This window comes from Oryctolagus cuniculus, chromosome 10, assembly GCF_964237555.1.
Source record: "Oryctolagus cuniculus chromosome 10, mOryCun1.1, whole genome shotgun sequence".
Lineage (NCBI taxonomy): Eukaryota > Metazoa > Chordata > Mammalia > Lagomorpha > Leporidae > Oryctolagus > Oryctolagus cuniculus.
Genome location: NC_091441.1, coordinates 109,614,637 through 109,642,447, shown reverse-complemented (window position 1 = coordinate 109,642,447; position 27,811 = coordinate 109,614,637). Strand labels below are relative to the sequence as shown.

At 46.9% G+C, this 27,811-nt stretch overlaps 1 protein-coding gene across 2 annotated transcripts in view; it reads left to right on the top strand.

Moving 5' to 3' along the window:
- The window catches only part of TXNRD3 (thioredoxin reductase 3), a 52,223-nt gene that overhangs the window by 19,296 nt on the left and 5,116 nt on the right, over positions 1-27,811 (top strand). The window contains exons 9-13 of one of the 2 annotated variants that reach the window (XM_070050000.1): positions 430-655; positions 1,893-1,985; positions 9,793-9,869; positions 10,428-10,584; positions 15,431-15,538. In XM_070050000.1, the coding sequence (XP_069906101.1) occupies positions 430-655; positions 1,893-1,985; positions 9,793-9,869; positions 10,428-10,584; positions 15,431-15,538 (661 nt within the window). The remainder of the gene's footprint in view (positions 1-429; positions 656-1,892; positions 1,986-9,792; positions 9,870-10,427; positions 10,585-15,430; positions 15,539-27,811) is intronic. The other variant, XM_017343706.3, reaches the window with a different exon arrangement.

The following is a 27,811-nucleotide window of genomic DNA, read 5'->3' as shown; positions in this document are numbered from 1 at the left end:
CCAATTGGGATGCCAGCACTGCAGGCAGCAGCTTTACCCACTCTGCCACAGCGCCAGCCCCAAGAATGATATTCTTCATTGCACTCTTGTTCAGCTGAACCTGTTTGTCCACACACACACACATGCATCCAAAGTAAACAGCCATTTGTCTTGTTGCATTTAATGTAGTTCAGTGTTTTCTGTTTTAGTTTTTTGTACCCTTTACTTGTGATCTAATTTGATTTTGGGAAACTTAAGGTCTACTTGCTTCTGCCCCTTCTCTCCACCCTAGACTGAATCACACACTTCAGAAGCTTTTTCTCTGAGGGTTTCTTAAGCTCCCCTGATCGCAGTTCAGCTGCCGAAAGCCCCTTCTGTACTGAAACCCCAAAAGTGCATTTCCTGTTTATTGCCTGCAGTTTCTTTTTTAATTTTATTTTTATCTTTCAGTGATGACCTTTTTTCTCTGCCTTATTGTCCCGGCAAAACGCTGGTAGTGGGCGCCTCTTACGTGGCGCTGGAGTGTGCGGGGTTTCTGGCTGGCCTTGGGTTAGACGTCACAGTCATGGTGCGCTCCATCCTTCTGCGAGGCTTTGATCAAGAAGTGGCAGAGAAAGTGGGCTCCTACATGCAGCAGCACGGTGTCAAGTTCTTAAGAAAGTTTGTACCTGTGATGGTAAGTCTGGGTGACGCTTGCAATTCCTTTATTTGCTTCCTTATTCTCTCTCCGACTTTTTATTTTGCCCCTCCTTACTTCATTTCATCGGTCTGAACTCAATAGTGCTGAAAATAGGGTTTCCACCCCAGATGTAGGAAGCTGGCCTCACGGGCCTTCCATCCCCCCAGGTGATGGAGAAGCTGGTGCTGCTGTGTCCCCGGGCGGGGGGGGGGGGGTCCCTCTTCTCTCACTGCCTCTCAGCTGTCCTCGGGGGTTGCCTTTCTTTTCTCTTATTCCCATCAGGATTTCTCCTCTTGAGACAAAGAAGCCTTCCCGGTGCCCCTTGTCCAGTGCTTTCCTGGCTGGGTCCCCGTTTTTCTTCTCTTTCCCGCACCTACTCCTGTCTCTGTGATTTCCAGTTTCTCCCATGCTCACGCCAGTTGTCAGCCACTTCCACTCCAGCACTCTCCTGACAATGCTTGCTGGGTTCTTAGCAGGCTCCCTGTTGTCAGATCCCACGGTCACCTCTCTGTCCTCGGCCTGCTGAGCTTCTCGGCAGCCGGCAGTGGGACCCACGGCCCTGGCCTGGGCCTGGGGCGCCCTCTTCCCTCTGGCCCATGTGCCCGTGGTTCTGGCCCTGCACTGCTCCTCGGCGCGTCAGCCCCAGCACCTGTTTGTTTCCCCCCAGTCCCTCCTGGTTTCGTTCTTGTTCACCTGCGTGATCCTCTTCAGGCCCTCAGTTTCAAGTGCCATCTAAATGCTAATGATGCCGACTTCTAGCTCCCGCTCAAGCATCTCTCCTGATTCACACTCATTTATACAACTGCCTACTGGAGAGCACCACTTGAATCCCTCATAAGCATTGCAAATTTAACAAGATAAAAATGAAACTCAGCGTTTCTACCTTAATGTAGTCCCTTGCTAATCTACCCGGCCCATCTCAGTCCGCAGCGAAAGCCGCCGCGGTCCGCACAGTTTGTGGAGCCCGCACCCAGGAAGCTGCGCTCATCTCCGGTTGTGATGCCTCCACGCTCAGCCAGTCCCTTAACCATTACTACCTCCACAACGTATCTTGGGAGACTGCCGCCTTCTTTTTTTTTTTTTTTTTTTTTTTCGGTTTCCATCTTGTCCCCAAACCTTAAATATACGCACCACGTATGCATACCCAGGTGTACGTCCACACACTTAGGCCCATTTGAGCCGCTTGTGTTCTGTCACCTTTAGAGAGAATCATCCCGTGATTTATCCTCGACAGGTTCAACAGTTGGAGAAGGGTTCACCTGGAAAGCTGAAAGTAACGGCTAAATCTACGGAGGGGCCAGAGACGATTGAAGGCGTGTACAACACGGTGAGTTTTTCTTTTATAAGCAGCAAGTGACTGGACACACGCATCAGCTAGCAGCAGTTTAACTTAGTAACATATTTTTTGTTCTTTGTAAGACTATGATAGGTATGGAAGGTAGTTGGCCTACTGACATTTGATTTTATAGGATACAAAAAGAATATGGTGAAATATATATGTATGTAACAGCACAGCAGAACAAAATCTGGAAGCATATTTATATATATCCACCTGTTATTAGTGCTTCTGAGGAATTAGGATTTTATATTTATATGAGTATTTAACAACAATAAACCTGTTTTTTTTTCAAAAACAAATAATTAAAAAATCCCCCAGTAATGTGAACAGCACAAGGGATCTTTTGGATGCCAGTAATTATTTTGTAATTAGTTGTAGTCCTTTTTTTAAAGATTTTTTTTTTATTTCATTGAAAGGGAGGGTCACAGAGAGGCAGGAGTGAGGGGAGAGGGAGACAGTCAGAGTCAGTTTTCCATCCGCTGGTTCACTCCCCAATTGGCCGCAACAGCTAGAGCTGAGCCAATCCAAAGCCAGGAGCCAGGAGCTTCCTCCAGGTCTCCCATGCGGGTGCAAGGGCCCAAGGACTTTGGCCATCCTCTGCTGCTTTCCCAAGTCATAGCAGAAAGCTGGATGGGAAGTGGAGCAGCCGGGACTCAAACCAGTGCCCACATGAGATGTTGGTGCTGCAGGGGTGGTCCTACCCACCACACCACAGCACGAGCCCAGTTATAGTCTTAAAAGCTATTTTTTGTTTTATATACTCTTTATATACATATTTTGTCAGTTGAAAAAGAAAACATAGTATATGAGTGGGAAGAATCAACATGCTGAAAGGTATAGAACAAAACCAAAACGCAGCAATCAACCTTGTTGAGATCTTAGGACTGCGTTGGATTTATAGATCAGGTGGAGACACTTGACTTCTTTGCAGTATTCAGGGTTCTGATCCATGAACATGGTACATCAGTTCATTAATTTAGATCTTCTTTAATGATTAATTCCTGACAGAGTAAATAGATTTCTCCACAGACATCGAGAACATCTGTTAGATTTATTCCTGGGTACTTTGTATTTATATGTAGTTACAAATGGTATTTTGGAAAAATGTCATTATCTTTACCTGTTGCTGGTCTATAGAAATTCCACTGTTTCTGTGTTTTATAGTACTCAATAATTTTGCTGTATTCTTATTTGAAAATTTATTCATAGGTTATCTTGGATTTCTTGTGTACATATTCATATTATTTAAGAATAATAACTCTTGTTTCCTCCTTTCTACTGTTTCTCTCTCTGTCTCTTTGAATTTTTTTTGCATAAGTGTACTAGCTAGGACTTCCAGTGAAGTGTTGACGAGAAATGACAATAGCAGGAGTTCTTGTCTTGTTCTCAATATAAAATGGGAAGTTTTCAGTGTCTTGGTATTAGAGTAATATTTTATGTAGATTTCAGTCAAATTAAAGTAGTTCTTTTCCGTTATTTTGTTTGTTATTATGTTTTTTTTTTTTTTTTGCCTACTTTACAGTCACTAATGCATATTTATTTCTAACAATGTTTCTTTTGCTGGTGTTCATGATGAGTTTTTTTCTTTAATCTGTTAACATAGGTGTGGGGAACATCTGGCCTGTGGACCATATGAGGTCTGCAAACTCATTTGGTCTGGCCCTGCCAAGGCAACTGCAGGCAGGATTCAAATTTCAATAAATCTGTAGTAGGCTAAATTTTAAGTTGATAATCTTGAATGGCCTGCAAATGATATTACAAGTATCCACATGGCCCTTGGCAGGGAAAAGTTTCCCACCCCTGTGTCAATGGGTTAAGTTACATTGATTTTCTAATGTGATATAGATTTTGTGTTCCTGGAATAAACCCAGCTCGGTGGTGTTGGCTGTGGTTAGTTAGATTTTTTTGCGTTTATATTAGTGAAAGGTAAATGGCTTATAATTTCCATTCATATACTGAAATTGTCAAGTGTAAGTACAATGGTTATTCTAGATGAAGGTAGTTTGGAGTATGTTTTCTCTTTTTGTATTCTCTGACAGCGTTTGAGTAATATTAGAATTTTTCTTGGGCACTGATCCAATTTCTTTAATGGTCAGAAGGCTTTCAAGGTTTTCTGGTTTTTTCTTGAGTCAGATTTAATCAGTTTTTTTTTTTTTTGTAAATTAGTTCATCTCATCTAAATGTCCATATATTGGTATGTAAAGCTGTTTGTACTGTGTGACTTTGTCAGCTCATTGTGTGCTGAGACATAATTTCTAGGTCGTGAAGTGCACAGGTCTTGGGTATGCAGTGCTGTTTTGACAAACACACACGTTTGTGTAAGGCGCACTCTTTTAAAAGTAACCGAATGCTCCTGTGGTCTGGAAAGCTCTCGGGCCCCTTCCCAGTCCCTGGCCCCGAGCAAACGCCATTCTGGTTGTGTCACTCTGGGTCTGTTTTGCTTATTCTGCGCGTCACATGCATGGACCAGTACAGGGTGCGCGCTCCTTGCTGCCCCACTTCTTTGGTCAGGCGGATGTCCTTAGCGTTCGTCCACGTTCTGTGCGTCAGTGGTTGGTTCCTTCTGTTGGACTGTGAGTAGAGCACCGTTTGCTTATGCCTCTTCCTGTGGGTGGACACCTACGCGCCTTGCAGTTGGGATATTGTGATCACCACTGCTGTGAAGATTTCCGCACTGAAGCCTTCTGTGGACATGTGTTTCAGTTTCGGTTGCATAAGTACCTGGTGGTGAAGTTCCTTGATTATCAGGTAGTTTCTGAGTTTAACTTTTTCAGAAGAGATTGCCAGTTTTTGGATGCTGTTATCAGGGCTGATGTTGTGGTGCAGCAGGTTAAGCCAAGGACCGCCACGTTGGCATCTCTTACCAGAGTGCTGGTTCGAGACCTGGCTGCTCTGCTTCCCATCCAGCCCTGCTAATGCACTGGGAAAGGCAGCAGAGGATGGCCCAAGTACTTGGACCCCTGCCACCCAATAAGGGAAATCCAGGTGGAGTTCCTGGCTCCTGGCTTCAACCTGGCCCAGCCCTGCTGTTGTGGCCTTTGGGGGAATAAATTAACAAATGGAGGATTTCTCACTCTCTTTTTCTTTCTCTTCCTCCTCCCATCTCCCTCCTCCTCTCCCTCCATCACTCTGCCTTTCAAATAAATAAAAATAAAATTCAAAAAAAGATGATGGTATGTATCACTTTATACCCCAGCCAAGCTTGAAGTTTTCACTGTTCCACATCCTCACCAACCTCTAGTGTTGTCTGGCTTACTCATTTTAGCCATTCTAGTGGATGTGTAGTGGTATTTTTAAAAATTAATTTATTTATTTGAGAGCCAGAGATACAGAGAGAAAAGGAGAGACAGATCTTCCATCTGCTGGTTCACTCCCTAAATGGCCAAAATGGCCGGAGCTGGGCCAGGCTGAAGCCGGAAGTCATGAGCTTCTTCCAGGTCTGCCACCTTGGTGCAGGACCCAAGGACTTGGGCCATCCTCTGCTGCTTTCCCAGGTGCATTAGCAAGGAGCTGGATCAGAAGCAGAGCAGCTGGGAATTAAACCAGTGCCCATATGGAAAGCTGGCTCTACAGATAGCGGCTTAACCCACTAACACCACTGCACTGGCTCCACCTGTTTAATTTTTTTAAACTTTTATTTAATAAATATAAATTTCTAAAGTACAACTTTTGGATTATAGCAGCTTCCCCCCCCCATAACCTCCCTCTCACCCGCAACCATCCCATCTCCCACTCTCTCTCCCATCCCATTCTTCGTCAAGATTCATTTTCAATTCTCTTTATATACAGAAGATCAATTTAGTATATATTAAGATTTCAACAGTTTGCACCCACACAGAAACACAAAGTATAAAGTACTGTTTGAGTACTAGTTATTACCGTTAATTCACATAGTACAACACATTAAGGACAGAGATCCTACATGGGAAGTAAGTGCACAGTGACTCCCGTTGTTGACACTCTTATTTATAACGTCAGTAATCACCCAAAGCTCTTGTCATGAGCTGCCAAAGCTATGGAAGCCTCTTGAGTTTGCCCACTCCAATTTTACTTAGACAAGGCTATAGTCAAAGTGGAAGTTCTCCCTTCAGAGAAAGGTTCCTCCTTCTTTGATGGCCCATTCTTTCCACTGGGATCTCACTCACAGAGATCTTTCATTTAGGGTTTTTTATACTCTCATGGGCTTTTTAGCCAGATCTGAATGCCTTAAGGGCTGATTCTGAGGCCAGAGTGCTGTTTAGGACATCTGCTATTCTATGAGTCTGCTGTGTATCCTGCTTCCCAGCCATCCCACTCCTTGGAATTTACCCAAAGGAAATTAAATTGGCAAATAAAAGAGCTGTCTGCACCTCAGTTTACAATATTGCAGCTCAATTCACAATAGCTAAGACATGGAAGCAACCTAAATCCCCATCAACAGAAGGCTGAATAAAGAAATTAATGCTATATGTACTCTATAGAATACTATACAGCAGTAAAAAAAAATGAAATCTGGTCATTTGCAACAAAATGGAGGAATCTGGAAAACATCATGCTGAGTGAAATAAGCCAGTCCCAAAGGGACAAATATCATATGTTCTCCCTGATCACTGGCAACTAACTGAGCACCTAAAAGGAAACCTGTTGAAGTGAAATGGACACTATGAGAAACAATGACTTGATCAGCCCTTATCCTGACTGTAGAGGAACAACTTACTGCTTTATTCCTTTTAGTATTTTTTTTTGTTCTACTTAACACCTGTTTAATTTTTTTTTTTTTTGAAACAGGCAGAGTTATACAGTGAGAGAGACAGACAGACAGAAAGGTCTTCCTTCTGCTGGTTCACCCCCCAAATGGCTGCCATGGCCAGCGTGTTGTGCCGATTTGAAGCCAGGAGCCAGGTGCTTCTCCTGGTCTCCCATGGGGTGCAGGCGCCCAATCACCTGGGCCATCCTCCACTGCACTCCCGGGCCACAGCAGAGAGCTGGACTGGAAGAGGAGCAACCGAGACAGAATCTGACGCCCATGCGGGACTAGAACCCGGGGTGCCAGCGCCGCAGGCGGAGGATTAGCCTAGTGAGCCACGGCGCCGGCCAACACCTGTTTAATTTTTAAAAGCTTCTTTTGATGAGCAGTAGTCTTACAGTTTTTGTGACATCAGATTTATCTGTTTTTTCCCTTTATGGTTAATGCTTTCTTTGTGCTCTGAGAAGTCTTTACTTACCCAAAGATCATGAAGATGCCCATCCATTTCCTCCTGAAGCTTTTGTAAGTTTTGTGTTTGAGTCAAAGTTCTTTTTCTTCCTCGTGGTTACCCGGAAAGACTTCCTTTCTCCACTGAATTGCGTTGGTGCCTTTGTGGACATCATTTGGCTGTTTGGCGGGGCTTCTGTTTCTGCATTCCTTTTTTTTTTTTTTTTTTTTTTTTTTTTTTTTTTTTGACAGGCAGAGTGGACAGTGAGAGAGAGAGACAGAGAGAAAGGTCTTCCTTTGCCGTTGGTTCACCCTCCAATGGCCGCCGCGGCCGGCGCGCTGCGGCCGGCGCACTGCGCTGATCCGATGGCAGGAGGCAGGTGCTTATCCTGGTCTCCCATGGGGTGCAGGGCCCAAGCACTTGGGCCATCCTCCACTGCCTTCCCGGGCCACAGCAGAGAGCTGGCCTGGAAGAGGGGCAACCGGGACAGAATCCGGCGCCCTAACCAGGACTAGAACCCGGTGTGCCGGCGCCGCTAGGCGGAGGATTAGCCTAGTGAGCCGCGGTGCCGGCCTCTGCATTCTTTATTCTGTCCCTCGACCGATCTCTCTGTCCTTTCCCCATTACTGCGTCATTCCCGTTACTGACATTCTATGACAAGTCTCTGATCAGGTAAAGTAAGTCCTTCTACTTTGTTTAGGACCTTTGCATTTCTATATAAATTGTTAAAAAGCAGCTTGTCACTTTCTTTAAAAACATCTTGGGGCCGGCACCATGGCTCACTAAGCTAATCTTCCGCCTTGCGGCGCTGGCACACCGGGTTCTAGTCCCAGTCGGGGCACTGGATTCTGTCCCAGTTGCCCCTTTTCCAAGCCAGATCTCTGCTATAGCCCTGGAGTGCAGTGGAGGATGGCCCAGGTCCTTGGGCCCCACACCTGTATGGGAGACCAGGAGAAACACCTGGCTCCTGCCTTCAGATCAGCGTGATGCGCAGGCTGCGGCAGCCATTGGAGGGTGAAGCAATGGCAAAAGGAAGACCTTTCTCTCTGTCTCTCTCTCTCACTGTCCACTCTGCCTGTCAAAAAAAAAAAAAAAAAAAATCTTGGGATTTTTGGTTGCGAGTGTATTTATTCTGTGGCTCGGTTTGGAAGAACTGACAGCAATATTGATTTCCCGATACGTGCACTTCATATATCTTTCCATGTATCTGTAGACCTTGGTTTCTCTCGGTGGTGTTTTATAGTGTGCTGTAGAGCTCTTCACATACTGTGCTAAATTTATGTTTCAGTATTTCATGCTGTCTAATCTAGTGTAAACAGGTTTTTAAAAATTCTAATTTTCACTGGTCTGTTGCTAGTTATAGGAATACAGGTGATCTTTTTGTGTATTGACCTTGTAGCAGCTTCCTAGGATTCTGGTCTGCCGATGAAAACAGTCGTGTTTCTCCCCTCCAGTCCGCATGGCTTCGTCTTTGCTTTGCCTTCTGGTGCAGTCCTCCAGGGCAGCGCTGAGTAGAGATCGTGAGCCGGGCCGCGTCTGGTTCCTGACCCCAGGGGTGGAGCATTGGGCTTTCACCACGGCGGGGCTGTGGCCTCTCGTGCGGAGGGGGAGTTTTCCTGTATTCTTTGTGCACCGGGGACCGTGCTGAATTCTGTCAGGTGCTTTCCCTGCGTCCCTTGAGATGGTTGTTTTCTCCCTTATTTTGTTAAGATGAATGCACTCCCATTGGGTTTTGTACGGTAAACCAACTTTACTGTGAGGACAGACTCTACTTGGTCTTGATCAGTTATCCTTTCTGCATGTTGCTACATCTGATGTGCTAATGCTTCATCAAGGATGCTACATCGGAGCTCGGGAGGAGTGAAGGCTTGGGATTTTCTTTTGTTTTAATGCCCTTGCCTGGCGTTGGTGTCAGGTTTCTACTGGCCTCCCGTGAAGGGGCGGAGAAATGCTCCTTTCTCTTCCGGAAGAGTTCGTGTCCCCCTAGTCGTGTTCTTAGTTCCAGGTTCATATACTTTATCAGCGTAGCCCTCTGGGCCTGCACTTAGCTAATGGAAGCTTACAAACTGTGAGTTCAGTTTCTTAATGAATATAGGGTGCATTCATTCAGTAGGCTGCTAAAGTGAAATACTGCAGATGGAGTTAAACAACAGAAATGTGTTTTCCTACAGTTCTGGAGGCCGGAAGCCCAGGATCAAGGCACTGGCAGGCTGATGTCTTTCGAGGCCTCTCTCCGTGGCTTGCAGATGGCTGCCTTCTGTGTCTGCATGTGGTCTTCTCTCTCTAATGAGCCAGTGTCCAAGTCGGACACCACTCAGTCCTGTTAGACAAGGGCCCGCCCATATTTTACCTTTCCTACCTCTCTAAAGGCCCTGACTCCAAGTCAGTCACACTCTGAGGTCCTTGGGGTTAGGATCTCAGCATGAATTTTGCAGGGACACAGTTCAGCCCGTAGCATAGGCTTATTCAGGTCCTTGTGTTTAAGTTTAGTAAATTGCCTCTTACAGAAAATCCACTTCACCTGAGCTGTTTGTGAGTTACCCTTTGAATGTCTAAATAACGACGTGCCCTCTCTCATTCCTGATATGGGTGATTTCTGGTGTTGATCTCTTTGAATACAGGTTCTGTTAGCTATTGGTCGCGACTCCTGTACGAGGAACATAGGCTTAGAGAAGATTGGAGTGAGAATCAACGAGAAGTAAGTACGTGCAGGATCGTTGCCCGACTGCCGCGCAGAGCAAAACTCTGCCGCACATCGTCTCTGAAACGCTCATTTACTTACTCAGATGTAAGATCATTTATCTTACAGTAAGTACTGCGCTCCCTCTGTGTTATCAGCGTCTTGATTCATCAATCAGTAACTCTTACCATGTGCCTTGAAGAGCTTCTGCACTAAGTAGTGATTTCAAAAATGGTTGTGCAGATGGATTTGCCTGCTCTCTGTGATTTAAGTGAGCTTCTCTGATCTGGACCAGCATGGAGAAAGTCCCAGATCTCTCAGAGTGACTGGGAGAAGGTTCTGGAGGTATCCGAGGCATCCAGAAAGCCACAGTTTCCCCAGAGCTTTTCTTTCGGGGCCACGGAAACTCTTGCTACGGGAAGCCGTCGGTACTCTAGACAGTTGACAACCCAAGGTGCATGATTTCTGAGAGGGAGCTCTTTTCTCTGGGCAGTTAGTCTGTTGGGGGTAATTTCCGTCACCCAGCAGTGTAATTTGTTTTTGTAAGTGTATTTGTGTTCCCTCAAAAATGAATAGGAATGGCAAAATACCGGTCAATGACGTGGAGCAGACCAACGTGCCCTATGTCTATGCCGTCGGAGACGTGCTGGAAGGCAAACCGGAGCTCACTCCCGTGGCCATCCAGGCAGGCAAGCTGTTGGCGCGAAGGCTCCACGGGGCGTCCTCAGAAAAGGTGAGATTGTCGGGATTGTTGTTGAGGTAAGAGCTTGATCAAAACCCTAGTGGAAAATACCAGCACAAGACAGACCCGTGTGCTTGTTTTCCAAGTAGAGTTCCTCAGAGCTGACATTTGCAGTTGGCTTACTAGTAACTGATTTTAAGTCGATAGTTTCTGAGCACCTACTGTGTGCAAGTTGCATTGGGTGATATACAAAGGATGGGCCACAGTTGCAGCCCCAGATCTTAGCCAGGTAGGCGGGCACAGACTGATCTTCAGAGATGTTTGGGTGCTGGAGTGTTGCAGGCAAATTGCTTTAGGCTCCAGGAAGGGACACTTAGTTCTAACTGACGGCGTGGGAAGCGGCTCCAGGTGTGGACTGTTGCACTGTAACAGCGTGGCAGGAGCTCTCAACATGGACCGCGATTCTAGGCCTGGCTTCAGTGCCTCCCTGTGAGGTGAGCCTGGGCAGTCAAGTGCATCACCTGCAAGGCCAGTGGCATGGGTCTCGTGACTTCCACTTCTCATGTTCTTTGATCAAGAATTTGGGAGGGGTTTTGTAGGAAGAGTAATTCAGAGCTGAGGAAGCCAAGGACTTCTCCTGTGGGTGGATAACTCAGGTAGGGCCCAAGCTCCGCAGTGTGGGTTTGTTCTGAGGTTCTGTGCAGCCTTGTGGGAGTTCGCAACCCGGGAGGTGCTGCTCTGTTCTTTGAGGAGTGCAGTGGCCGTGTGGAGGAGTGGGCCGCTGAGGGGCACCTGGGGCGGGGCTCACCTGGCGCCAGCAGGTGGGAGCCAGGAATGCTGAATGCACTGTCCCACACGAAGAGGGGTCCCCTACAGAGTGCGCACACCGTCTGCGGGTGTCTCTAAGCGGAGCAGCTGGTGATTGGAAGTTGTGAGTCAGGCTGGAAAGTGAATTTGGTGCCAGACGTTAGAATTCTCAGACGCCACCATGAGGAACTGGCAGGGCGTTCTCTAGTGTGAAACTGTTCAAGATGTCACCTGCCCCAACTGCTTATTCAGAAACATGCCATACCACGGGGTTGGGAAGGTATCACACGTTTCACTCAGCCCCTCCGGGAGGGACGGTCACCATCTTGGCTCACTCTTTGCTGAACACGTGGGTGCCCAGTGCAGATATATATATATATATATATATATATATATATATATATATATATATATATTTGGTGGTGGTGTTGCTCAAGTGGCAGACATCCCTGCGTTTTGCCTTCACTGCTGTGTCCTGTATCTCCTAAGTAGCAGGATGTTCACCTCTGCAACCCCGTGTGAGAGATTCCAGAGGGGCTGGCGCTGTGGCGCAGCGGGCTAGAACCCTGGATCCCATATGGGTGCCGGTTCTAATCCCGGCTGCTCCTCTTCCTATCCAGCTCTCTGCTATGGCCTGGGAAAGTAGTAGCAGATGGCCCAGGTCCTTGGGCCCCTGCACCCGTGTGGGAGACCCGGAAGAAGCTCCTGGCTCCTGGCTTCAGATTGGCACAACTCCAGCTGCTGCAGCCATCTGGGGTGTGAACCAGCAGATGGAAGACCTCTCTCTCTGTCTCTAACTCTCTCTGTAACTCTGTCTTTAAAAAAGAAAGGAAGGAAGGAAGGAAGGAAGGAAGGAAGGAAGGAAGGAAGGAAGGACAGACGGGCAGGCGATAGATTCCAGAGAGAGGTGGGATGTTCAGATTTCCTTGGTTGCCCGTGGAGTGTGTGTGTGTTTGGATTCACACAGTTGGTAACTCTTGACTGTCACAGGCTGATGAAGTCCCTCCCCCTGCCTTTGGCTTTTCCTGACACTGATGTGTTGACGAAGCCACACTACTGCTTTTCTTGCAGAATGGCCCATGTTCCAAGTTTCTTTCTTCACAGATTGGTTGATTTATTTGGAAGGCAGAGTTGGAGAGGGAGGTAGGAAGAGAGAGACAGAGAGAGGGAGAGGGAGAAGGAATCTTCCATCCACCGGTTTACTCACCCAGTTGCCAAGTCTGGGCCAGGCTCCAATAGGAGCCCAGAAATCCATCCAGGTCTCCCATGTGGGTGACAGAGGCTGAGTGGACCGTTACCCACTGCATTTCCCGGCATGTTAGTGGAGAGCTGGATCAGCTGGGACTCAGGCAGGTGCTCCGATACCGGATGCTGGCCTTGTCAGAGGCAGTGGCTTAACCCGCTGTGGCACAGTGCCAGCCCCCACAGTCCGAATTTCTCTGATTATTTTCACATGATGCTGTCTGGTAGAGTATTTTTGGCATGCCTGCTCTGTAAGGAGTGTTGTGGGCCGCTTACTTCATCCCTCAGGTGCTTGGTAAGGTCAGCATGAAGACCTTGTGGACACGTGAGGCTGGTGTGTGAGGGGCTCTGCCAGCATTTATGTGTGGAGGCAGCAATGGCTCCACAGGCAAAGCAGAATTATCCCATCCCAAGGCACATAGCATTTCTGGGCTCTGTTGATAGCACTGTTGCCGGATGCTTTGAGAAGCTAATCATGGTGGCCGTGCCGAGGGGAGGTTAGAAGATGGAGTAAGACATGTAGAGGACAAAGAAAAACGTTAAAGGTACAGGGCTGAGAGGAAGCCAGATGGCGGGGTAGTGTGCAGTCAAGTTCAGGTGCAGGAGATGGTCTAAGATGTGGAGAAGAATTTTTAGCAGAAACGGGGTGTGTGGGGGGAAGTTGAGCAGCTTCCTGTTGAATTTCCTTAATCGACATGAAACAGGAGCAAAGGCGTCGTTGAGCATGAGGCCTCCCTGTCAGCCATGGCACGTGGGGTCCACTCCTGGTCAGTAAATGGATTCTCAGTGAGCAGCACCCTGAGGGCCCAAGATGTCAGAGAGTGCCGAGGCAGTCCCCGCGGGAGGTGATTCTCTCCACCACACTGGCAAGAACGAAAAGAAATGCTTAGCTTGCCCAAGGCTTCTGGGTAGGCAGCCCTGACGTGGTGTCAGAGCATGAGGTTGAAGAGGGTAGGCTAATGGGGAAGTTACTCTGTGTTGCACACAAACTCCCTCATGGATGAGGGATACCTGGTGCTGATTTCTGTTGTTTCTCTCTGGGGTAACAAAGAAGAGAAACTCACTCTCATTAGACAAATTGAAGGAGTTTATTATTGTAATCAGGATTAATTGGTGGCATCACACAGGGACTTAGAATAAGAACCATGCTGGCGCTTGGCCTTACTGTGGTCAGAGCGTGGGGAGGGTCTGGCACCCAGCTGCACAGGTGGAGGTGTTATACAGATGTGCCTGTCACGTGGCCTGTCTCACCTACAGCCCTGCAGGCATGTTTCTGCCTCCTGAAAAAACTCTGGAAAATTCTCTTTGCTTCGAGTTCATTTTCCTGCAGACGGAAAAGTATGGCTGATTCAGCTCACCATTTTTGCCATCCCCCAGACTTCCGGCCAGTGCACGTACTGGTTCTCTTGGGGTTAGGTGTCTCCCCAATTCAGTCACTCGTAGCTGTTGGCAGGGCCTGGGGGGACATACAGTGCTGTGGGCAATGTTACCCTTTGAAGAGGGGCAGGCAGTTGCCACTCTGTATGCACATGGTTTTCACAGGGTCTTCGCTAATGGACAGTGGTCTCCCTGAGCCATGGTTTTGCTTCCTGTGGTTTCAGTTACCTGCAGTCAGCCACTGTTTGAAAATATTAAATGGAAAGTTCCAGAAATAAACAATTCATCAGTTTTCAATGGCGTGCTCTTCGGAGTAGTGGGAGGAAATCTCATGCCATCTTGCTCTGTCCCACCTGGGGACGAATCGTTCCCTTGTCCAGCCCATCCAGGCTGTGTCAGATCCCCAGCCGTTGGTCACCTGTAGCCATGTCAGTCAGCAGAGAAGCTGTGATGGTTCAAGTACAGCAAGGTGCTTATGTCCAGTGACCTTGTTTGAGAGGAAATGCCCACATTCACATAACTTATTCCAGCATATTGTTGCAGTTGTTCAATTTATTATTAGTTATTGCTGCTGACTTCTCATTCTGCCTAATTTGTAAATTAAGCTTTATCATAGATATGTAGGAAAAACTCAGTGTACATAGGGTTCAGGACTACCGGTGGGTTCAGCCATCCGCTGAGGGTCTTGGCTCCTGTGCTGATGAGCTGGGACTGCTGTGTTCAGCTGGGGAGTTCAGGTCTCCGTTGTCACAGCAGCCTTCAGGGCTCTTGGGCAGCAGCGCCCCCTGCAGCCGCTTGCTTTGGCACAAGTGGATGGATGAGCTGACGGAGGGCGGCTGCCTGGCTCGGAGCGCGCGGTGCTCCTGCAGTTCTGTTCTCTGGCTCAGTCCGACAAGGGCTAGGAAATGCAGGTCTCTGGAGAGGACCACACTCACCCTCGCTCCCAGGGTGCAGTGTGCCATCTCCCCTCGATGGCCAGGGACCCTCAGGCCAACACTTTAGAGTCACTTACTTGCCTAAACACCTCTCAGTGGCATAAAGACTGTGAACGGGCCAAGGTGCAGCTGCCAGGGCAGTAGCACAATCCAAGGACCAATTCAAGCAGACTCAGAGATGTTCCAGGAGAGCAGAGTCCAGAGCCACGGGGACCGGGAGAACATCGTGGGAGAGTGTTTGGGACGGCTCGGCGGCCCCACTGCCACCTCTTCCTCCTGATTTGCAGACGTCAAGGTCTGGCCCCGGTAGGGTCTTCCCCACTTGTGGGCAGGGGCCCGGGTATGGTGTCAGGGGCTCGGCTCTCGCCTCCCTTGGTGTAACTGAGAACTTCTGTGGCATTGTTGATGTTGTCAGGATCAGTTAATACTGAACTGGGCTCACTTATTTTCCTTTTATAAATACGTGGAATATAGATTTTTTAACTGAATAATAAAAGCATCACAAAATGAAAGTATGTAATCTGTTTATCTTCCAGTGTGATTATTTTAGCATTCCAACAACAGTGTTTACTCCTCTGGAATATGGTTGCTGTGGATTATCGGAAGAGAAAGCCACTGAATTATATATGAAAGAGAATCTAGAAGTAAGATTGAGTTTTACTGTTTCCTTTTTAAGAATTTTTAATCAACTGTTGGTCTTGGCGGTCACTTTTTATTTGTGATTTTGCAAGTTACTATAATGCTTATCTTGTTTTGGGAGAATTAGAAATTAATTTAAACTCCAGCTCTCCAGAAAAGTAATAAAAAGAGTAAGTCGGGGTGGTGTCCTTGTACCTGCGTTGCTGAGGCCAGCAGCTGGGGCGGTCACATCACTGCAGCTGCGGGAGACTGCCCTGTTGTGGGGCTTAGGGTGGGTACGGCACGTCTGCCTGTGTGGACTGTTCAGATTCTTTATTTCCACAACCCACTCCCTAACCTCATTCAACCCTAACCTTCAAAATGTGCTTGTGCGTTTTATTTTGGTAGGCAGTTGGATTGGCTTTTTTCTTTTCTTGTCTTGTTTTTTTTTTTTTTTTTTTTTTTTTGGTCCACCATCCCAGTGTAGGAGAGGATGGGGAAGTAAAGAGTTGGAGGATTATTAATGCTTGATATTTTAAGTAAAAGAGAATGGAAGTCTCAGTTCTGTCCCTGGAAGGCATTTTCATTATATGATTTAATTTATTATTAGGAATTTCTTTAAACCACAGCATTGATATTCCTTAGTTAAATGGCCTAAGGACTTGTTGAAATTCATATTTACAATTCTGCTGTTGGGAAAATGTATGATTAAAACTTTATAATGTTATTTCAGATGGTTTTTGAAATTTACATTTTATAATGCATTATTTCATCAGTCTTACAATGAACTTCTCATAATAATGAGCCATCTCTTTTGGGTCTTAGAAAATTATTGGTAATAATTGCATATTTATCACTCATTTTAAAATGTTTAAGAGGGGTCAGTATTGCAGTGTAGCAGGTAAAGCTGCCGTCTGCAGCACCAGCATCCTGTATGGGTGCTGGTCAAGTCCCAGCTGCTCTACTTCTGACCCAGTTCCCTGCTAGTGTACCCGGGAAGGCCGCAGAGGATGGCTCAAGAGCTTGGGCCTGGCTGGCGCTGCAGATCACTAGGCTAATCCTCCACCTTGCGGCGCCGGCACACAGGGTTCTAGTCCCGGTGGGGGCACCAATTCTGTCCCAGTTGCTCCTCTTCCAGTCCAGCTCTCTGCTGTGGCCTGGGAAGGCAGTGGAGGATGGCCCAAGTGCTTGGGCCCCTGCACCCACATGGGAGACCAGGAGGAAGCACCTGGCTCCTGCCGACCGTAGCAGCCATTTGTGGGGTGAACCAATGGAAGGAAGACCTTTCTCTCTGTCTCTCTCTCTCACTGTCTAACTCTGCCTGTCAAAAAAAAAGAAGAAGAAGAAGAGAGAGAGAGCTTGGGCCTGTCTCAGTCCTGGCCATTGTGGCCATTTGGGGAGTGAACCAGTGGATGGAAGATAGATCTTTCTCTCTCTCTCTCTCTTTCTGTCTCTCTCTTTCTCTAAACCCCACCACCACCCTCCTAACTGCTTTTCAAATAAATAAATAAATCTTAAAAAAAAATAAGTGGTGTGATTAATGAGAAGTTCAGGTGGAAAGGCAGGCACACGAGGGGAAGAATGTGCGTAAGGCCAGACCCCACATAAAGGGCTTTCTATGAAGGAAGGTCTCCAAGTGGCATTGAAGTCCTTTTCCTTTTTTTTTTTTTTTTGACAGGCAGAGTGGACAGTGAGAAAGAGAGACAGAGAGAAAGGTCTTCCTTTCGCCGTTGGTTTACCCTCCAACGGCCGCCGCGGCCGGCGCGCTGCGCTGATCCGATGGCAGGAGCCAGGTGCTTTTCCTGGTCTCCCATGGGGTGCAGGGCCCAAGCACTTGGGCCATTGAAGTCCTTTTCCTAAGACTTGTTACATGTTAACCCACCTATTAATTTATTTATCGCATTTTGATAGAACTAAAGAGTTCACTTTTAATCCTTTTTAAAAGATTTATTTATTTATCTGAAAAGCAGAGTTGAGAGAGAAAGGGAGAGACAGAGAGAGGTCTTCCATCTGCTTGTTCACCCCCCAACATGGCCACAACAGCCAGAGCTACCTGATCCAAAGCAGGAGCCAGGAGTTTCTTCTGAGTGTCCCACATGGGTGGCAGGGGCCCAAACATTTGGGCCATCCTCTGCTGCCTTCCTGTGCACATTATCAGGGAACTGGATCAGAATCGGAGCAGCCAGGACTTGAACTGGTGCCATACGGGATGCTGGTGTAGCAAGCAGCAGCTTTACCCACTACGCCACAATGCCCGCCCCATTTATTATTATTTTTAAAAATTTCTGTTACAGGTTTTGAGGAGGCCTCTCAAAGATACATAAATAATAGTTTTGTTTAAAAAAATGTTTATTTATTTGAAAGAGTTACAGAGAGAGAGAGAGAGAGAGAGAGAGAGGTCTTCCATCAGCAGGTTTATTTCCCTAACAGTTACAATGGCCAGGGCTGGGCTGGGCCGAAGCCAGGAGCCAGGAACTTATCTGGGTCTCCCACGTGGGTGCAGGGGCCCAAGCACTTGGCCGTCCTCCACTATTGCAGGCACATTTCTCAGGAGCTGGATCAGAAATGAAGCAGTGGAAACTCGAACTGGCGCCCATATGGGATGCCAGCACCACAGGTGGTGGCTTCACCCTCGACGCCACGGCACCTGCCCCCTATATACAGTAGTTTCTGAAGTGAGGAAGTCAAGGTGAAGAGAGAATCAAGGTAGAAAAATCTAAGATGATGGTGGAAGAAAGGTGAATTTGTTGGTTCACAGTATTCATGCCATAAGGTCCTGCCTTGAGATTTAGATGAAAATTTAATTTAATTCTAAGCTTCCTGCTATGTGACACAAAGAGGGAGAACTGATAGTTCTTCACGGTATTATGAAAGGGATATTGTGATATGGTGAATAATGTCCTTAAAATATCCCTTTGGCAAATACAAAAATGCGTTTTGTGCAAATGTTTCTTATTAGGTCCGGAAGTGCCTGTGGCGCGGGCATAGTGTCAGGGTACAGCTTCGAAAACAGCAGAGACTCCTGAGGGCCAGAGCAGGGCTGCGCTTGACTTGGTGGCTTGACTGGATTTAGGATTTTCGGGTATCTGGGAACAAGGTATTAGCCTGATTTCCGTGAATTCCTGATGAGACCTGGTTTCCTCGAGAGCACAAACCGTGTCCACGGGTCCTCGAGCCTCATGCTGACTTTGCCCTGCCTGTCCCTGGCAGTTAGTCCGTCGCAGGGAGCCCTGGCGGTTGTCCCTCAGCTGTGTCTCCTGTCTGTCTGCTTGCCTCATTTCTGCTCGCGCTGTCCTGTTCAGATCCTCCAGTCTCTTGTCAGTACCAGTCGGATAGCCTTCCTGGTGTCTGCTTCCGCTGTAACCCACTGCAGTGCATCAGCACACAGTATCCAGGGTCATAGCTTAAAGCTCTTTCGTGGTTCCCAGTGTGCCTACCGCGTGGCCGGGGCAGGATATTTGTCGTTGGAGCGTTCCTGCTGCGTAACCACCCGACTCCTGGCGACCATGCTTGCCACACTGTTCTCCGCCCCGGTCTGCCCGGTTTGTTGCAGACACTCAACAGATTCTTCCCCGTGGCGCAGCCTCTGTGTTGCTGGTTTCCTCTGCTTCCTGACTGCTGTGGTAGGTGAAAACAACTCTGATCCACATAGCTGTGACACCAGGGAGAAATGACCAAAGGAGACAGATGAAAACGCACACTGCAGTCTCGTATCTGATGCTGCGACTTGGGAGAAGAGACAGGGGAGGGAGAAAGGTGCCAGGAGTTCTTCCGAGGGGAGCAATGCAGGTTTTTCCCCTGTTGCATGGAAGGAGGAAGCAGCAGAACTGTGCCCAGGCACTGACTGTTAAGGACAAATTGAGAACCAGAAACATGTTATCACTGAACCAACAAACTCGCCGAGTCTCAGGACACACCAGCTGAGTGTAAAGGTGATGTCATGGAACAGGTTGAGGTAAGTATGTCTTCATGTGGAAGAAAAACACCAGAGAAGGAAGAGGATATGTACACATATAATCCAACATAAATATAATTCATACTCCTCAGTGGAGAACTTGCTGGTGTAGAAGCAGAATTCTGAGATATAATAGAAGAAACGTAGCCCCATAATGCAGAACTGAATATGAAGATTGAAATAACTTCCCCTCTGTTAATATAAGAGTGGGAATAAGAGAGGGAGGAGATGTACAATTTGGAACATGCTCAAACTGATTTGCCCCAAACCGTAGAGTTAGAAATGTGCCAGGGGATTCCAATTCAATCCCATCAAGATGGTATGTACCAATGCCATCTCACTAGTCCCAGTGATCAGTTTCAGTTCACAATTGATCATACCTGATAGGTCTAAGAGTCAAAGGGATCACATAAACAAGACTAGTGTCTGCAAATACTAACTGATAGAATTAAAAAGGAGAGAACAATCCAACATGGGAAGCGGGATACACAGCAGACTCATAGAATGGCAGATGTCCTAAACAGCACTCTGGCCTCAGAATCAGCCCTTAAGGCATTTGGATCCGGCTGAAGAGCCCATGAGAGTATTTTAGGCATGGAAAGCCAAGACACTCTGGCAAAAAAAAAAAAAAGAAAGAAAAAAAACACAACCAAACCTAAATGAAAGATCTCCGCGAGTGAGATCCCAGTGGAAAGAACGGGTCATCAAAGAAGGAGGTACCTTTCTCTGAAGGGAGGAGAGAACCTCCACTTTGACTATGACCTTGTCGAAATAAGATCAAAGTTGGTGAACTCAAAAGGCTTCCATAGCCTTTGCAACTCATTACAAGAGCCTAGGGAGATTACTGACGCCATAAACAAGAGTGTCAATTTGTTAAGTCAACAACAGGAGTCACTGTGCACTTACTCCCCGTTTGGATCTCTGTCTTTAATGTGTTGTACAATGTGAATTAATGCTATAACTAGTACTCAGACAGTATTTTACACTTTTTGTTCTGTGTGGGTGCAAACTGTTGAAATATTTACTTAATATATACTAAATTGATCTTCTGTATATAGATAATTGAAAATGAATCTTGATGTAAATGGAATGGGAGAGGGAGCGGGAGTTGGGAGGGTTGCGGGCTGGAGGGAAGTTATGGGGGGGGAAGCCATTGTAATCCATAAGCTGTACTTGGGAAATTTATATTTGCTAAATAAAAGTTAAAAAAAAAAAAGAAATAACATCCCTATTCGAGGATAAATTGATGTGGATTGATTGACACAAATATACCCTGATCGAGTTATTGATTCTCGGGAGTCCAGGCCCAGAAGGCCAGTTGAGCACTGTGGGTGAAGAATCAGACCGGTTGCGCTGTTTTGATAGCAGCATTCACTGGTGAGGACAATGAATCGCGTCTGTAAACTTGGGAAGGAAAAGTTTTAAAAATAAACTCAAGGGTGGTGTGTTAGTCTGTTCAGACTGCTCTGACAACACAGTAACTAGGTGGCTCATAAGCGATGGAAATGTATTTCCCACAGTTCCAGGGACTGGGACGTTCAAGGGAACGGTGTGTGGGACATTGGTGAGGGTCCACTGCAGCTCTATAGACGGCCATCTTCTCAGTGTGTCTACACCCGGTGAAAAGGGCAAGGCAGGTCTGAGTCCCCGTATGAAGGCACTGACTGCATTCCTGAGGGCTCTCACCTCATGACCTAGCCACCCCCAACGTCCCCACCTGCTGCACCATTGTCTCCCAGGCTGGTGTTTTACCAGGGGTCAAAGACGCTCGTCCCGTGGCAGATGGGGAGGACAGGAAGGACGCAGACGGAGACACAGACAAGAGGTGCGCAGCAGCACGCTGAAGACCTGCTGGAGCCTGCGACACATGTCAGCGTAGCTAGACGTTCCCAGGTTGCTGGCACCGTGGAGGAGGGAGTGGGCAGACGGGGCACGGGGCCGACTCAGGGAAAGCCGCTGAAATCCGCGTTAGAGACGGCAGAAACCACTCTGCGGGGCATTTCCTGCACACTGGCCATGTCTGGAAGGGGCTTTTCTGGGGAGGATTAAAACCAAGGTCTCCCAACCAGGGGGCACTAGGCACAGCAGGACTCATGGGTTCTATTCCAGGGGTCTTTTTTAAAAATTAGTTGATGTATTTATTTGAAAGAGTTACAGATAGAGAGACTGAGATACGTATGGAGAGATCTTCAGTCAGCTGGTTCACTCCCAGATGGTCACAATGGCCAGCACCGGGCCAGGCTGTAGCCAGGAGCCAGGAACTTCTTCTGAGCCTCCCACACAGGTGGCAGGGGCCCAGCCACTTGGGCCATCTTCTGCTGCTTTTCCTGGGCCATTAGCAGGAAGCTGGATCGGAAGTGGAGCAGCCAGGACTCAAACCAGTGCCCGTATGGGATGCTGGCATCACAGTCAGCGGCTTTACTCACTACACCACAGTGTGGGCCCCAGCACAGCTTTAAATGGAGAAGAAACAGCTCTCAAAACTCTGCCAGTCATCCCTTCACCCTTGCTCTGGGCAGAGATCGGTTAGAGTTTTGTTTCCAGGGGGCTCTGAGAAAATCTTCAGGGAAAACCTAAATATGCGCAGCAGGGGTCCCCAGCGGAACTTCCCCGGTTAGAGTGTGGAGCTCAAAGGTAGTAAGGCCTGACCTCAAGCTCAGAGTTTGCAGACACTCTTTTTCTTTGCAAATTTAAAAAAAAAAAGAGTTACAATTTACTTATAGTAAAATTCATTGTTTTATGGTTTCAGAAAACACAGTTGTGAAACGATCATTGGAATAAAGGTTAAAAAAAAATTCCATCACTCCCAAATCCAAATATCATTTTAATTCCCAGCAGTTAGGGGCCAGTGTTGTGGCATAGCAGATTAAATCACCACCTGCATTGCCACCATCCCACATGGGTGCCAGTTCAAGTCCTGGCTGCACCACTTCCAATCCAGCCCCTTGCTGTTGGCCTGGGGAAAGCAGCAGAAGATGGCCCAAGTCCTTGGGCCCCTGTCACCCACGTGGGAGACGAGATGAGGCTCCTGGCTCTGGCTCTGGCCTGGCCTGGCCCAGCCCCAGAAGTCTGAGACGAAGGTGTCAGCAGGACTGTTTCCTCCTAAGTTCTGAGTGGGACAACCTGTTCCTTGTCGCTCTAGCTTCTGGCGGTTTGTTAGCGATCTTTGGCCTCCTTGGCTTGCAGAGCTCTGCCTTCATCTTCGCACAGCATTCTGCTTACCAGTGGGTCCTCCTCCAAGGATACAGGATGGTCGATTCTACCACAAAGACGCAAGTTCAGAATCTCCCCCTCTTTATAAAGATAATCATATTGGATTAGGAGGCCCCCTACTCTAGTATGACCTCACCTTTGTTAATTACATCTGTAGTCACTCCATCCCCCTACCCCCACATCACATACCAAGTCTAGAAATTCAGCATGCGAATTTTGGGATGACACAATTCAGTTCACAACAGTATATAAAGAAATGGGAAACCATGGATAAAAATTATCCCACACGGGGTCCGAACATTGGAATTTTTTGTGATTTACATTAACCCAACCATCTGAAATATGTTCAATGAGCCAAAGGAAACTATGGTAACACACTGAAGGGCACCGGGAAGATGATGTCTGAACAAAATAAGAATATCAATAAAGAAATAGAAATGATGAAAAGCAACCAAGTAGGAGTTCTGAAGCTGAAAAAATATAATAACTGAATTGAAAAACTCACTTGAGGGGCTCAGAATCAGATTGGTGCAGGTTGAAAAAGGATTAATGAATTTGGGGTCAGTTGGAATTACCCAACCTGAAGAGCAGAAAGACAAAAAGAATAGAGAAACATGAAGAGAGCTTTAGAGATCTGTGGGAAGAGCTGTCCCTTTTCCCATCTAGCTCTCTGCTGTGGCCTGGGAAAGCAGTGGAAGATGACCCAAGTCCTTGGGCTCCTGCACCCACGTGGGAGACCAGGAAGAAGCACCTGTCTCCTGGCTTCAGATCAGTGCAGCTCCGGCCGTTGCAGCCAACTGGGGAGTGAACCAATGGAAGAAAGACCTTTCTCTCTGTCCATTCTCTCACTGTCTGTAACTCCGACTCTCAAATAAAATCTTTTAGAAAAAGGCAATAAGAATTAAAACAGTAATTATAAATATGCTAATGAGCACATAAGGGAGTTTTAAAGTGTCCATGAAAATATAATTATGTTTAATTTGAAATTTTGCAAAAAAAGTTTCATCTGCTCATAGTTTTTTCAAAATACACATTTTCTGTGTACTTTTTGAAGCTTCCTCGAACATTATATATAGTTGTAATCTGACAATGATGATATAAAGAGAAGGGACAAAAACGGAGTCAGTAGTTAGATTTCTACAAGTTAAGGATGTTAATTGTAATCCCCAAGGTAACCACTGAGAAAAAAACTCTAAATATAATCAGAAAGGGAAAGAAGGGGATAAAAAAAAAATGGTACAAAAAATGAACTGAATGCTAATGGAGAACTTGAGCACCAAAATATACTCGCTTTCTTTTTGTTATGATTGCGTGAATATCATTTTCCCTCTCACTTTCCATATATGTAATCTTTGTTACTACTTGCATGGAATATCATTTTCTGACTTTTTAATTTCCATATTTGTAAATTTGTGTTCTTATATCTAAAGTGAGTCTCTACACATGTATAAATGGATCCACAGTTTTTTTTTTTTTTTTTTTTTTTTTTTTTTTTTTATCAAATCTGACCATCTCGGGGCAGCGGTGTGGCCCAGCAGTGAGCTTCTGCCCAGAGCGCCAGCCTCCCAAGTGGCAGTGCCCGTTAGAGTCCCTGCTGTTCTGCTGCCCATGCAGCTCCCAGATAACGTGCCTGGGAGGCAGGAGATGAGAACCCAAGTACTTGGGCCCCCGCCTCCCGCCTGGGAGACATAGATGGCGCTCAGGGCTCCTGGCCTCGGCCTGAACCGAACCAGCCCTGGCCAGCTGAGCCGTGAACTAGTGGATCAAGATACTCATCATTCCTTCATTCTCTCCCTCCCTTCCTCCCTCCCTCTCTCTCCCTCCATTCTCCCCTTCAAGTAAATAGATAAACATTTTAAAAACCATTTTTCACTGCTTCATGGAAGAGCTTTGTCTTTTTACATCTAACCTGATGACTGATAAGAAGGGATTTATCTCTTTAAAGAGCCTATCCAGAGTTATTACAATCAGAGGTATTAGAGCTGGATTTTAGCAAATGAATTTTGGTGAGGAAAGGACACAGTTGAGCCCTTAATAGAGCTAATAAATGTATTCAAAGGTTATAAAACCAGTACACAAAATCAGTTGTATTTTTATGTACCTGCAATGAACTGTCCTGAATGAAACACAACTGCATTTACAATAGCCTCACAAAGAATAAAATATTCAGAAATAAATTTAACTAAGAGACGGAAAACGTATACAGTGAAAACCATGAAATGTGGCTCAAAGGAATTTTAGAAGACTTAACTAGTTGAAACGGCATCTCATATTCATAGATTAGAAGAAATAATATTATTGAGATAAAGGATTAAGTTAGGGTTAATACACAGAAAATTAAGTCTGCTCAAGCAAAACATCTTTAATCCAATAGAGAATAGGAAATTGTACATGAGAGTAAGATTATCGTAGTTGACCATGTGCCTCTCCTGTGAATGGCCTGGTTTTTAAAGGAATAGCTTTACCGAGTTCATAGCTTACATATGTGCCGTTAATTTATTCCTTAAAGCACATCGTTCAGTGGACTTTAGTGGATCCTTAGTGTGGTGCCTGCCTGCTCTTGTGGGACCAGCACCCGTGGACCGTAGAATGCTTGCATGGCCCCACCCAGAATCCCTTCCTGTTTCCCTGCACACCCCAGACCCTGGGCTCCCGCCAAGCCCTAAGCAGCGAGCGGTGTCTGTAGATCCCGAACTGAGATTGCATACAGATGGACTCATTCACTCCATGGTCTTTCGGGGCTGCCTCCTGTCGCTTAGCGTGATGTCTTCGAGGTTCATGCGTGTTGTACGTGTCAGTACTTAATTTCATTATACTGCTGGATACTATGACTGTGTAGACCGTATTGTGTTTATTCCTGGGTGAGTTGGGCCACCGGTGGACGCTGGAGCTGTTTCCACTTGTGGCTGTTGTGAATATTGCCACGGTGCGTGCTCACGTTCCAGGCCTTATGTGGACGTGTCATTTCTCCTGCGTGTGCAGGCCTGGGACTGCTGGGTTCCAGGGCAGCTGGGAAAAGCTAAGGAGCTCCTGGAGACACCAGGAGCCGGAGGAGGCCAGGAGGGGTTTTCAAAGCATCGGGAGAGACGGTGGCCTTGCTGACACTTGGGCTTCTAATTTCTGACTTCAGAATGGAGAGCCTAAAGTTTATTCTAAGCTACCGTCTTTGTGGTGATGTTTCGGGGCAGCCTAAGCCAACTAATGCAGCCTCCCAGTGACGGCTCCTGGTGGTTTTTATTTCGAGCCTCCTTTTGTGCGCTTACTGGCCATTTGTGTATTTTTTTTTAAAGAAATGTCTGTTTAGATCCTTTACTCTTTTTGGCTAACTCGCCTTTCCTCTTATGATTGGTTTAGAAGTGTGCTGTGCTTGTGTGTGTATTTGCCATACAAGTCCCCAGGGCACAGAAAATTTACATTTGTTGTCATTTTCTGGAGCTGGTCTTTTCGCATTCTCGATGATGTCCTTTGAAGCACAGGTCATTAATTTTAATGAAGTACAATTCATCTAAGAGTTTTAAAAACTACTTTTAACTCTTGGATTTCAGCGTGTGTGATCCATCTTGAGTTCCTGTTAGCGTCTGATAAGAGGTAAGGGTACAGGTTCACCTTTGCTTGTGCCTTCCCACTTGTCTGTGGGTAGCTTTAATGTGGTAGAGACAACACTGGCAGTGTCCTAGAAGAATCTAACTATGGGGGGCAGGGTGGGGGATGGGCAGGAAGGATGCCCAGACCGTGGTGGGCTGGGAAGGAAGCAGAATCAGTGTCCTCATCTCCCAGAGAGCCACGTGGCTGAAGAAGGCGCAACACAGAAGTCAGGTGGTAGCAAGCTAGCTGTGCTTTAGGGGCCCAGAGGTACACAGGGTGCCTAAAGAATAAACATGGTGAACGTGGTGACCTCGGTGAGGATTGAAACAGATGGACCAGCAATCACTGGTTTTCACAGCCTACTCTCAAAACTTAGGTCTAATTATTGTGTGCAATTTGGTAAGATCTTTTTAGAAAGCACCAAGCAATAATGGGAAGACTCCGGATAAGGAGAGGCCTGAGAGAAGCCCTAATTAGATACTCGGGTGTGTCACAGTGTCGCAGCAGTTACAGGTGTGCCGTCGAGGCATACAGGTGTGCCAGAAGGTCGGTGGGACAGAGGACGCGATCCAGGCACGGACGGAAATGCTTACACGAAGTAGCGTGTGCTAGAGGGAGGATTCTGGATCAGTGTGGAAAGACGGGTGACTCCCTAGAAGACGTTGGGATAAGTAGGTCGGTGTTCAGTGGGAAAACCTGGTTGGATCCAGGCTTCATGCCTGGATCATGAAACAAGGGGTTAGAGACTTAAAGTACAGTTGTCGAAGCGCTAGAAGAAAAAAAAAAACACCTTTAACAAACACTGGGAAAAGAGACAGGAGATGGGAGGACGTATGTGTGCCCACTTTCCTCTTGTTTATGGCATGAAGGGATATAATAGGACGCGCCAGAAATAGACGCTTGCCATTTCTGATGTGGCCTTTAAAGGTTCACGGGTTCTCATCATCTCCTTTGTTAACCCTAGAGGTGTATTTTTAGGAACGGATCTCCTGAGGTAAAGAGACCTTTATCTCCTGGTCCATAGAGATGACAAAGTGTGTGTTAAGATGAGTGGAAGTCTTCCTCTTCTGTTCAGTACAGTGGAGTCTAATCTTTTTGTTATAAGTAACTGTATGTGATACCTTTGTAGTAAAAAATTTTATTTTTACTGCGCATGTATCAGCAATCGATGTCAGTGGGATTATTTTATAAATGTCAAGTTAGCCGTTGTGGATTGTAGCTCGCCAAACGTGGCCTCCCGCGTGGAGTGGTTCAGAGGAGCGGCACTGGGAGCAGGGCTGCCTTAGGGGACAGGGCCACACTGAAGGGGCTCAGGGGTTCTCTCGAGGCACCGGCCCGCGGCCTTGGGGGCCGGAACCGGGAAGGACGCGAGCCTTGCCCTGAAGCAGCGCAGACGGTGTCCTGTGTCTCTCTGAATCACTGGCCCTGTGTCACTTCTCTTCGTAGGTTTTATTTGAGTAAGGACATCGTAGGCAAGTGGTCAGACTGTCGGAGGCACGGTCTCGGGCTTCAGCCCACACAGCAGCTTTGTGCATTGCTAGGACTC